We start from the raw sequence: 13,342 nt of genomic DNA, 5'->3' as shown, positions 1-13,342 counted from the left end.
CACTAAGCTGGGTGGCAGTGTGAGTTGTGAGGAGGATGCTAAGAGGCTGCAGAGTGACTTGGACAGGTTAGGTGAGTGGGCAAATGCATGGCAGATGCGGTATAATGTGGATAAATGTGAGGTTATCTACTTTGGTGGTAAAAACAGGAGGGCTGATTATTATCTGAATGGTGACAGATTGGTAAAGGGAGAGGTGCAACGAGACCTGGGTGTCATGGTACATCAGTCATTGAAGGTTGGCATACAGGTGCAGCAGGTGATGAAGAAGGCAAATGGTATGTTGGCCTTCATAGCGAGGGGATTTGAGTATAGGAGCAAGGAGGTCTTACTGCAGTTGTACAGGGCCTTAGTGAGGCCTCACCTGGAATATTGTGTTCAGTTTTGGTCTCCTAATCTGAGGAAGGACATTTTTGCTATTGAGGGAGTGCAGCGAAGGTTCACCAGACTGATTCCCGGGAAGGCAAGACTGACATATGAAGAAAGACTGGATCGACTGGGACTGTATTCAGTGGAATTTAGAAGAATGAGAGGGGATCTCATAGAAACATATAAAATTCTGACGGGATTGGACAGGTTAGATGCAGTAAGAATGGGGCCAAGTTTCGGCCTGAGTTGCTCCTGTTTTTTTGGAGCAACTGGTTTAGAATGGAGTATCTTAGAAATTGCAATTTTCAGCATTTAGTTTGCTCCAGTTCTAGTCAGTTAGAACAGTTTCAGTTTGGAACAGATTTTTTTTTTTTTCGAAAGGGGGCATATCCGGCCACTTGCGCCTGTTTTGAAAGTTTAGGCAGTGAAAACATACTCCAAACTAACTTAGAATGGAGTAAGTGTAGATTTTTGTACGCTCAGAAAAACCTTGTCTACACTTAGAAAATCAGGCGTAGGTTACAAATCAGGCATAGGGAATGGGGGGGGGGGGGTTTAAAGGGAAGTTTACAAACATTAAACACTTCAGTTTTACAAATAAAGAGCCATCATCAATAATAAATGATAAATACATCAATAAATCAACCAATAAATCAATCAAAAAAAATTAATAAAAAATAAAAAAAATTAAAAGATCAATAACTCGGGATGAGTGAGCTTAATAATGCCCTGGGTCTCCAGGCCGATAAAACAGTACATTCGGGAGCAGCTGTAGTGTTCGGGCTGCGGGGTGGATCATGGGGCTGCAAGAAAAGCAAATAGACAGCGGGCCGGCCAGTCAGAGCCGGGGGATCGACGCAGGTCGGCCAGTGCCCGTGAAAGGAAAGCACAGTTCCCTGTTTGCTGTGGGATCTTTCCCAGAACTCAATAATGTTCCTGGGGAGTTTCTGTACGGAGAGTGGGGATTCCACTCTTTACATTGAAATACATCGAAGTTATAGCATGGGAACAGGCCATTCGGCCCAACCAGTCCTTGCCAACATTTACACTTTACTGAGTACACACTGAGCTTCCCGCCACCACTTGTTCCCAGATCTCAAGGTCATTCACAGAAGCGTAATCAAAAAATGAACACTATGCCAAAGAAGGTGATGTTGGGAGGAGTGATGAAAAATTTGGTTAAAGAGGAATTTCACGGAGAACCGTAAAGAAATAAATGACTTGGGCAATGATGTGAAGAAAGAGATTTTCTGAATAGGCCGTATAGAAAGTGGGTATGAAAAACAAATGTTCCTGAAGAGCAGTGTTGTATTATTTAGAAATGGTGTCTGATTGCGCTTCAACAGTGTGACGTCACATCTGCTGTTATTATATTCTCATTTGTTTGCATTTGTAGTGTATATGTGCAACTGTTAAAATATAGGGCATTCCAAATTTTGCCTCACTACATTGAGCAACCTACATTTTCTGTCCTGGCTACTTTGTTGTGCTCCCATTCTGTGTATCCCAGGAATTTCTTTTTTACATGTTTTATTTTTTGCCAATTTTCTCCCCTACTATTGTCGTGAAGGCATTGATTTATTGTTAGCTTAGACTCTTTGGGGTATTGTGGCACAGGTATCGGTCATCCACCGGTACGTGACTCAAGTGACTATTATTATCTCTGAGCCTTGGCAGTGAATATTGACAAGCAATTCGATTGTTGAAAGCAACACAGCTGAATATCAACCAATCCTCATGTGGGATCCCCACACACGCACTTACCCCGCTCTTTCACTCTCTTCCCTCCCACCTCTCTATACGCGCACACTGGCACACACTCGTACTTCCAGCAGATGTCGTGCGTAGTAATTAGCAGAGGAACGTCTGGATGATTTTTCGTGCTCTCTTTTCCTAATTTCTTCTTGTGTGGCTCGGTGTCAAATTTTTTGTCTTATAATACATCTGTGAAGCGCCTTGGGATGTTTTACTACATTAATCATGCTTTTTAAATACAAGTTGTTGTTATTTAATCTAGTTTCCGGGGAATTGTAACTCTCGCCACCACCAGAGCTGAGATCAACTAACTCAGCACAGACCAGGCTGTTGCGATTCAGGCTGTCTGCCAACACTTTTATCTTGTGTTCATACCAAAAAAAGAAGTTTTTATAAGAAGACTGTGTCTCTTAAGAACTGAAATATGTGATTTTATACTTGATATGTCTGAGATGGCATGTGAAGGTTTAATAGTTGGACTTTTATTGTAACATTATCCTCCATAACCAACTGGATTGCTCACCACATTCTATTTTCTCCAAAGGGTTGTAAATACCATATTGTCAAATCAATACATGTAGGTTAAAACTAATAGATTTATATCCAGCTGAAATAACCCTCGTAAGCAATAAGACACAGTAAGATACATAGACGTTGAAATTCTTGGTATGGAGATGTTAGTTAGGTGGGGTGACACCTGGTTCCACTAGGTCTGGTCCCCTTTCGTCCACAGTAGAAAAATTCCAATGATGTGGCGTACTTGTACAAATACGGAAGGGTGTCTTAAAGATTTACGAGGATGAGGAACTTTAGTTACGTGGATAGACTGGAGAAGCCGGGTTGTTCTCCTTAGAGCAGAGAAAATTGAGAGAAGATTTGATGGAGGTGTTCAAAATCATGAGGGGTCTGGACAGAGTAGATGGAGAAATTGTTTCCATTGGCAGAAGGGTCGAGAACAAGAGGACACAGATTTAAGGTGATTGGCAAAAGAACCAAAAGTGACATAAGAAACTTTTTTACACAGCGATTGGTTACGATCTGGAATGCACTGTCTGAAAGGGACTCCTGAAAAAGAAAAAATTGCAGGGCTACGGGGAAAGGGCGGAGGTGTGGGACTAGCTGAGGGTACTCTTGCAGAGAGCCTGCACTGGCTTGACAGGTAGAATGGCCGCCTTCTGTAACAATTTTATGATATGATTCTAATGCCAGTTTCTATTGTCGTTACAAAAGTGGCTCCAGAAAAATTGACAGCATTTATAAAGAAATAATTTTTAAAAACTCGGCCGAACTGGCCAACCCTCTCCCTTTGATGGAGTAGCAAGCTGTCACTCCGATATTTCTGGTTTCATTCTACCCCATCCGGGTGTTCACCTTAAATGTCATGGGCCCTGGGCATTTGGTTCATTTATATAAATGACCCCAGCCCAAGGATTTGGGATGAGTTCAATGCTAGATCAGACTGGCAGAAAGAGATTCTGTCCCACTACACTTGTGGTAGTGAAGCATGGCTCAAGAAATTTCAGGTCCAACAACAATGAAGATAGAATCAATCCACAATGGGTTAAAATGCACTTCTTAGAACATGTTTTTTTACACAGCTATGTAATTGGTTGGACTTTCGGATGGAATTGTCATGCATGGACTTTCGCAATACAAAGTTATTTGTGAATGACACACATCTCCAATACATGGAGTTCAGATCTCCAGATAGCACTAAAGACATTCAGAGAAGTCCCCAGTATGTATTTTTAGAACACAGTCAACCAAGATCAAGGACAAAGTAGCGTGTACTATTGTATAGAATGACTGACAATCAGGTGTTCCTATCTCCTTTGTTTGCCCATGACCGGCTTCAACAAAAGCAAAATACTGTGGATGCTGGAATCTGGAATAAAAACAGAAAATGCTGGACATCTCAGCAAGTAAGGCAGCATCTGTGGAGAGGAAGCAGAGTTAACGTTTCGGGTCGATGACCCTTCGTCAGAACTTGAATGTTCGGAAAGAACAGATTCTTAACAAGCACTGATAGGGGAGGGGAAGAAAGAACAAAAGGGAAGGTCTGTGATGGGTTGGAAGACAGGAGAGTTAAGAGAGACAAAGGGATGATGGCCCAAATTCAAATGGTAATGCCAGGAGTTAGAAAAACATTAGTCAAGATAGGGTGTGAATGGTGGGATAATGAGCAACTGCCATTAGAGAAAAGGAGAAAAAAAAGAAAGAAACAGGCTCGCGGGGGAGGGGGGCAGAAGGGAGCCAAAGATTGGCAGCAGTTATGCTCTGAAATTTTTGAACTCGATGTTGAGTCCAGAAAGCTGTAAAGTGCCTAAACGAAAGATGAGGTGCTGTTCCTCGAGCTTGTGTTGAGCTTCGTTGGAACAGTGTAGGAGACTGAGGACAGAGAATGCAGAGTGGGATTGGAGTGGAGAATTAAAGTGACAGACGACTGGAAGCTCAGGGTCACACTTGCGGACTGAATGGAGATGCTCCGCAAAGCGGTCACCCAATCTAAGCTTAGTCTCCCCAATGTAGAGGAGACCACATCGTGAGCAACAAGTACAGTATACTAAATTGAAAGAAGTACAAGTAAATCGCTGTTTAACTTTGAAGGAGTATTTGGGGCCCTGGAGAGTGTGAAGGGAGGAGGTAAAAGGGCAGATGTTTCATCTACTGCGCTTGCATGGAAAGGTGCCGTGGGAAGGGGAGGGGGTGCTGGGGGTGACTGCGGAATGGACCAGTGTGTCGCGGAGGGAGCAGTCGCTTCGGAATGTTGAGAGAGGAGGGGAGGGGAAAATGTGATTGGTAGTAGGATCACACTGGAGGTGGCGGAAATGGCGGAGGATGATCCGTTGAACATGGAGGCTGATGGGGTGAAAGGTGAGGACAAGGGGAACCCTGCCATGGTTCTGAGAGGGAGGGGAAGGGGTGAGAGCAGAGGTGCAGGAAATAGAACAGACACAGTCGAGGGTCATGTTAACCACGGCGGAGGGGAATCCTCTTGAGGAAAAAGGAAGACATGGTCGAGCACTAGTGTGAAAGGTGGCGTCGTCAGAGCAGATGTGACGGAGACGGAGAAACTGAGAGAATGGAATGGAGTCCTTACAGGTTGCGGGGTGCGAGGAAGTGTAATCCAGGTAACTTATAGTGGATGCTGGTCGAAAGCCTATCCCCAGAGATGAAGACGGAGAAGTCGAGAAAGGGAAGAGTCGGAGATGGACCACGTGAAGGTCAGGGAAGGGTGGAAATTGGATGCAAAGTGAATTAAATTTTCAAGTTCAGGGCGAGAGCAGGAAACGGCATCGATACAGTCATCAATGTACTGGGGAAAAAGAGGTGAGGGAGGGGACCAGAGTAGGACTGGAACAAAGAATGTTCCACATATCCCACAAAAAGGCAGGCATAGCTAGGACCCATGCGGGTTCCCATAGCAACACCTTTAATTTGGAGAAAGTGAGTGGAGTTAAAGGAGAAGTTGTTCAATGTGAGAACAAGTTCAGCCAGGCGGAGGAGGGTGGTGGTGGATGGGGACTGGTTGGGCCTCTGCTCGAGGAAGAAGCGGAGCGCCCTCAGGTCATCCTGGTGGGGGATGGAAGTGTTGAGGGATTGTACGTCTATGGTGAAAAGGAGACGGTTGCGGCCGGGGAACTGGAAACTATTAAAGTGACTGAGGGCGTTGGAGGAGTCGCGGATATAGGTGGGAAGAGAGTGGACAAGGAGAAAAAATAGGGTAGAGATGGGAAGAAATAAGTTCTGTGGGGCAAGAACAGGCTGAAACGATGGGTCTACTGGGGCAGTCCTGTTTGTGGATCTTGGGATGGAGGTAGAAGCAAGCTGCGTGGGGTTGGGGAACTATGAGGTTGGTGGCTGTGGAGGGAAGATCTCCAGAGGAGATGAGGTCAGTGACAGTCTGGGAAATGATGGCTTGATGTTCAGTAGTGGAATCATGGTCCAGGGGGAGGTAGGAGGAGGGGTCAGAGAGTTGGCGATCAGCCTCTGCAAGGTAGAGGTCAGTTTGCCAAACAACAATAGCATCACCCTTGTCAGCAGGTTTGATGACTAGGTTAGAGTTGGATTTGAGTGAGCGGAGTGCTGCAAGTACAATTTAATTAGTACGTAAGAAAAACCTTTGTAGCCTGACTAATTTACAGATCAAACCATCTAATCTGCATCTCTGCCATGTTTCAGGATTTATGTTTGACCATTTTTCCACCGAGAGGATTTAGAAAAGGAGTTACCTTAAATGGTGTTTTTTAAAAGCATAGTGGACTACTGGAAGTTAAAAGAAAAAGGGATCTGAGATGGTAGGTAGTTACGATGCTAATGAGCTATCGTGTATAACTAAATAATCAATTTCACGGCTTCTCTCTTGTTGAGAAACACAATAGACCATAATTTGCGGTCCCTATGGGTGCGTATGAGATGCACATGTACCCTTGGGGGCCGCGCAAGTTCCGGGTTTAGGCAAGTGAAATGCATGCGCTAAAACCCAGGACTTGCGATCTGTCACGTGGATGGAGAGTTGGACTATTTGCCCAACTTCTGCCCAGCGAATGCCCGTGAAATTGTTACGCCTGGTAAAAGCAGACGGAAATCAACATTCATTTTAAAATAAGTATCAATAATACAAAAATGTTCAACCATCTGTTATTTTTTCAATTTTTTAAAAAGCAGACAAATATTTTATATTGAGGACACCAATAGTGCAGAACTCGTTGCTGCTAAGGATTAGCACACTGCATCCATTATGGAAGCAGGGTTGAAATTTAGCTCAAATTGATGGGATAAGAGCTCGTTATGTCTCTTGCATCAAGATCCTCCCTGAAACAAGCATGGACAGTTTTGGCCCAGAGTCCAAAAAACATTTTGGCAGAAATTGGTCATATTACTCAAAGACTTACTCAGAAAGGCTATAAGAATGTTAACAGGAGAAATAATAACATTTTAATTGATATCAAGCAGGATATTCTGCATGTTTTGGGCAGGGTTAAAACACACTGGTGGAAATCAGTCGCTGTAACCTTACACCATATCCATCCTAAGCTGTGCCCGACTCTTGCATGCTCAGCATGGATAATAACCAGCAATAACGTAAAATATTCTATTCTAAGTTCTCTTAATGAACATAAGCACTATTGCCAAATTAAGAATGTAAAGTACCCTGCAAAATCCTAAATTATATGCTCTACCCAGAAAGGCAGGACTTTTTTTTTAAAAATAAAATGTTTTCTTCGAGGCATCATATGTTCTGAAAATACTTCATTTTTCAAAGGACCATCTAGTAAGCAATTGTAGAATTTTGAGGTTTTAGGAAATAATGATTTAAAATAGGAGATGGTGCAGTGAGCTTTGATTTCAGTAATTTCATTGATTCTTTGTCACCCGGCCCAATATCTCCTTCATTGGCTCGGTGTCAATTTTTTTCCAATTACACTCCTGTGAAGCACCATGGGATGTTTTATTATGTTAAAGACGCTATTATAAAAATATTGTTTATAATATATTAAAAACTACATGCAGTTCTTGTCAATGTTTTCCATTATAAATTCTGTACTTCGAAACTGCTTATGTGGACTCATCAAGCTGTGGTTGCATCCACCTGCAGTGATGATGCTGCAATGCCTCCACTGGAGTATGAGGTCATTGGCAGATGAAATTTAACGCAGTGAAGTGTAAGTGACACGTTTTGGTAGGAACAATGAGTGGAGGCAATACGAACTAAATGATACAATTACAAAGGGAGTGTAGGAACAGAGACCTGGGGATATATGTACACAAATTGAAGTGGCAGGACTAGTTGTGAATACTGTTTTTTAAAAAAAAAAGCCTACAGGATCCTTGGCTTTATAAACCGAGGCATAGAGTACAAAAGCGAGGAAGTTATGCTAAACCTTTATAAATCAGTGGTTAGCCTCCAGCTGGAGTATTGTGTTCAATTCTGGGCACCACATTTTAAGAAGGATGCAGAGGAGATTTACCAGAATAGTACCAGGGATTCGGCACTTCAATTACATGGAAAAATTAGAGAAGGTTAAGAGGAGATTTAATAGAGGTGTTCAAAATCATGAAAGGTTTTAACCAAATAAGGAGAAGCTGTTTATTGTGGCAGAAGGGTTCGTAACCAAAGGACACAGATTTAAGGTGATTGGTGAACCAGAGGGGAGATGAGGAGAATTTTGTTTTACCCAGTGAGTTGTCTGGAATGCACTGGAAAGGCTGCTGGAAGCAGATTCAATAATACATTTCAAAAGGGAAGTGGATAAATACTTGAAGAGGAAAAATTTGCAGGGCTATGGGGACAGAGCTGAGAAGTGGAACTAATCAGCAGTATGAGTAAAAGTGACCATGAAGTTGTCGTTAAAAAGCCTAACTGGTTCACGAATGTCCTTTCGAGAAGGAAGCCCGTTATCCTTACCTGGTCTGGTTTATACGTAACTCCTGTTCTGCACCAACGTGAAGTGGCCTAGCAAGCCACTCAGTTGTGTCAAATTCAGGACAACGAGGGATGGACAGTAAATGTCAGCTTTGCCAGCAATGAGCCAATCACGAAAATATTGAAAGAAATGTTGAGCAGCTTTATTCCACGGTTATAATAGTTTCAGGGAATTTTGCAGCTAAGATGTAGGAGTTGCGTACAAAACCCTTACCCATTAAATCGCTGAAAAATAATTTTAAAATAAAAACTTTAAAATTGTTGCAGGTCTTCAGCGCGGGTTTTTAGAAACATAGAAACATAGAAACATAGAAAATAGGTGTAGGAGTAGGCCATTCGGCCCTTCTAGCCTGCACCACCATTCAATGAGTTCATGGCTGAACATTCAACTTCAGTACCCCATTCCTGCTTTCTCGCCATACCCCTTGATCCCCCTAGCAGTAAGGACCTCATCTAACTCCTTTTTGAATATATTTAGTGAATTGGCCTCAACAACTTTCTGTGGTAGAGAATTCCACAGGTTCACCACTCTCTGGGTGAAGAAGTTCCTCCGCATCTCGGTCCTAAATGGCTTACCCCTTATCCTTAGACTGTGACCCCTGGTTCTGGACTTCCCCAACATTGGGAACATTCTTCCTGCATCTAACCTGTCTAACCCCGTCAGAATTTTATATGTTTCTATGAGGTCCCCTCTCATTCTTCTGAACTCCAGTGAATACAAGCCCAGTTGATCCAGTCTTTCTTGATAGGTCAGTCCCGCCATCCCGGGAATCAGTCTGGTGAACCTTCGCTGCACTCCCTCAATAGCAAGAATGTCCTTCCTCAGGTTAGGAGACCAAAACTGTACACAATACTCCAGGTGTGGCCTCACCAATGCCCTGTACAACTGTAGCAACACCTCCCTGCCCCTGTACTCAAATCCCCTTGCTATGAAGGCCAACATGCCATTTTCTTTCTTAACCGCCTGCTGCACCTGCATGCCAACCTTCAATGACTGATGTACCATGACACCCAGGTCTCTTTGCACCTCCCCTTTTCCTAATCTGTCACCATTCAGATAATAGTCTGTCTCTCTGTTTTTACCACCAAAGTGGATAACCTCACATTTATCCACATTATACTTCATCTGCCATGCATTTGCCCACTCACCTAACCTATCCAAGTCGCTCTGCAGCCTCACAGCATCCTCCTCGCAGCTCACACTGCCACCCAACTTAGTGTCATCCGCAAATTTGGAGATACTACATTTAATCCCCTCATCTAAATCATTAATGTACAGTGTAAACAGCTGGGGCCCCAGCACAGAACCTTGCGGTACCCCACTAGTCACTGCCTGCCATTCTGAAAAGTACCCATTTACTCCTACTCTTTGCTTCCTGTCTGACAACCAGTTCTCAATCCATGTCAGTACACTACCCCCAATCCCATGTGCTCTAACTTTGCACATCAATCTCTTGTGTGGGACCTTGTCGAACGCCTTCTGAAAGTCCAAATATACCACATCAACTGGTTCTCCCTTATCCACTCTACTGGAAACATCCTCAAAAAATTCCAGAAGATTTGTCAAGCATGATTTCCCTTTCACAAATCCATGCTGACTTGGACCTATCATGTCACCTCTTTCCAAATGCACTGCTATGACATCCTTAATAATTGATTCCATCATTTTACCCACTACCGATGTCAGGCTGACCGGTCTATAATTCCCTGTTTTCTCTCTTCCCTCCTTTTTTAAAAAGTGGGGTTACATTGGCTACCCTCCACTCCATAGGAACTGATGCAGAGTCAATGGAATGTTGGAAAATGACTGTCAACGCATCCACTATTTCCAAGGCCACCTCCTTAAGTACTCTGGGATGCAGTCCATCAGGCCCTGGGGATTTATCGGCCTTCAATCCCATCAATTTCCCCAACACAATTTCCCGGCTAATAAGGATTTCCCTCAGTTCCTCCTCCTTACTAGACCCCCCGACCCCTTTTATAACCGGAAGGTTGTTCGTGTCCTCCTTCGTGAATACCGAACCAAAGTACTTGTTCAATTGGTCCGCCATTTCTTTGTTCCCCTGGCTGTCAACCCCTAACCCGCAGCCGACACTGCCGAATCCGGATCCTCCGACTCCTGATCCGGAACCGCCCCCCCCCCACCCCCCCCTTACCTTGGCCGAGGCATTTCCGGATTCGGGAAGACGTTAGGAAATCTAGAAATACCCGAAATCCGTCCCAAGGTTTCCGGATTTCGGACGCTCTACCTGTACCTTAGTTGTATGTACCTTAACTGACAAACTGAGTCAAAGAAATTGGAGGTTTGCTTGACCGGTTCGTGAATAGAATTCAATATATGTAAGTCAATATAACTAATTAAATTACATTTAATTATGTTATGAGACAGTCAATGTTCGAAAGCAGAAAAATTAGCTGCCTTTTGAAATGTTTTTTGTTTTACAATATTTCTAATCTGTCACTGTGAATGTAATTAATTACTTGGAATATATTCATATTAAGTGAAACAAGAACATCTCTTTAACTCATGCAATCATTGCAGGTTGAGTGTTCTGTCTCTTTTATCTCTGCCTTTCTATCACAAATTGTGATGACTGCGTATAATATTGCAAAAAAAATTAACGGATAAATATTCTTAAAGTAATGTAAGCCATAAAGTACTGACATAGTATTACACATTTTGCAACAATTAGAATTTTTAAGAGTTGCAAGTAGATTTTGCTAGTAACATGACTACATTATTTACAGTGAATCCAATTCCATCAAACCTCAAGTCTGAAGCCAAGAAGGCTGCAAAAATTTTGAGAGAGTTTACAGAAATTTCTTCAAGAAATGGACCCGATGTTATCATACCAGGTGAGTAAAATATTTGTGGTTGTTATATCTTGCATTGAAGATGCTATCAAACGGTATATCTTTAATTGCAAGTTGGGTTGATATTTTTATTAGAATATTTCTGTATTCATTCAGCAATTAACATCATATAATTACATGGGATATACAGCACAGCAACAGGCCATTCAGCCCAGCCAGTCCATGCCGGCGTTTATGCTCCTCTCAAGCCTCTTCCTGTCTTTCTTTATCGAACTCTTATCAGCATAGCCCTCTATTCCCTTCTCCCTCATATGCTTATCAAGCCTCCCCTTAAATGCATCGATACTATTCACTTCAACCACTTCCTGTAGTAGCGAAGTCCACATTCTCACTACTCTCTGGGTACGAAGTTCCCTATTTGATTTCTTGGTGACGATCTTATATTGATGGCCTCTAGCTTTGCCCTTCCCTACATGTGCAAGCACTCTCTCTGTATCTACTCTATCAAAACCTTTCATAATTTTGAAGACATCTAATTAGGTCTCCCTTCAGCTTTCTCTGTTCAAGAGAATAGAGACGCAGCCTGTTCATCCTTTCTTGATAGGTATATCCTTGCATTTCTGGTATCATCCTTGTAAATCCTTTTTGTACCCTCTCCAGTGCCTCTACAACCTTCTTATAATATGGCAACCAGAATTGTGCGCAGTACTAAGCAAGTGTGGTCTAAGCAAGGTTCGATACAAGTTTACATAACTTCTCTACTTTTCAATTCAATCTCTCTGGAAATAAACCCCAGTTCTGGATTTGCTTTTTAATGGCCTTATTAACCTGTGACGCTACTTTCAGTGATTTGTGTATTTGTACTCCTGAGATTCCTTTGTTCCTCTACCCCATCTAGACTCGCACCCTCCCAGTAATAAGTGACCTCCCTATTTTTCTTACCAAAATGTAATACCTCACATTTATCTATGTTAAATCTCATTTGCCAATTCTTCAAGTTTATTAATGTCGTTTTGTAATTTGTTGCATTCCTCCTCCATATTGATTATCTGTCCCATTTGGTGTCATCTGCAAATTAGAAACAAGGTTCATTATTCCTCTCTCTTCAAAAAAGAAATCCTTCAATTCTAATAGCTGCTGCACAATACTATTGTATCTAGTGTAAGATTTCGTAAAGTGTGCTGAGAATAGCTCTATAACTTAGAATTGTGTGAATAGAGATTTGTAGAATTAAACTTCATGTTGGAGACAAAAAGATGATGAAGGGACATGATTCAGATTCCTAAAATGGTTATAAGCACACAAATAGAGAACATGATGAATAAGATTTAACAAATCGAAGCAAGACTGAAGATGAGAAGAATTTTAATTTACAAACCTCTATCAAAAGTGGTTAACGCTATGTCAATTCATTCCTTTTGTTAAAAAAAAACCTGGTTAAGAATTAAGTCATAAGCTGTGATGCCTTATCGTCAAATAACTTGCGAATATTCACTTACTAATCTAACAATAAAAGAAACCTTACTGGTGGTATTGGAGGGCTGTTGGCATCCATGGAACTGTCCTCTTGTATGAATTCTCCCCTATGGAAAGGGGAAAGAATGAAGGGAATGGGACTGAAGATGAAAAGGAGACATCTGTCACCGATAGAACACCAGCAGTAAAAATGCAGGAGTAATATATACATTTCCTATCCTGATTCATTATTTTTGAGGAAGTATTTTGCAAGTTGATGGGTAGATCAGTGCCTTGAATTTATTTACTGTGAAATTTAAAACTAACTCTTGAAATTCCTGTGACTTCAACTCAGTTTTATCCATGTATAAGCAGCTCTTCATTATCCCCTATCAACACTGGAGTTAGTAAGTGATAGCAACTTTTCACATGTATCTTCAAGTTTCATAAGCATTTCCTCATAACATACTTTCAAGACCTTTCATTGTGCCAGTGTTGATACTGCTTGCAAATAGGAAATGGTCA

At 42.2% G+C, this 13,342-nt stretch overlaps 1 protein-coding gene across 3 annotated transcripts in view; it reads left to right on the top strand.

The window, feature by feature from the left end:
• The window catches only part of sh3yl1 (SH3 and SYLF domain containing 1), a 318,220-nt gene that overhangs the window by 39,765 nt on the left and 265,113 nt on the right, over positions 1-13,342 (top strand). For all 3 annotated transcript variants that reach the window (XM_070884930.1, XM_070884929.1, XM_070884928.1), the window contains exon 2: positions 11,297-11,404. In XM_070884930.1, the coding sequence (XP_070741031.1) occupies positions 11,297-11,404 (108 nt within the window). The remainder of the gene's footprint in view (positions 1-11,296; positions 11,405-13,342) is intronic.

This window comes from Pristiophorus japonicus, chromosome 7 (genome assembly GCF_044704955.1).
Source record: "Pristiophorus japonicus isolate sPriJap1 chromosome 7, sPriJap1.hap1, whole genome shotgun sequence".
In the NCBI taxonomy this organism is placed as follows: domain Eukaryota; kingdom Metazoa; phylum Chordata; class Chondrichthyes; family Pristiophoridae; genus Pristiophorus; species Pristiophorus japonicus.
The sequence above is the reverse complement of the archived record's forward strand: the minus strand, read 5'-3'. Positions and strand labels throughout refer to the sequence as shown.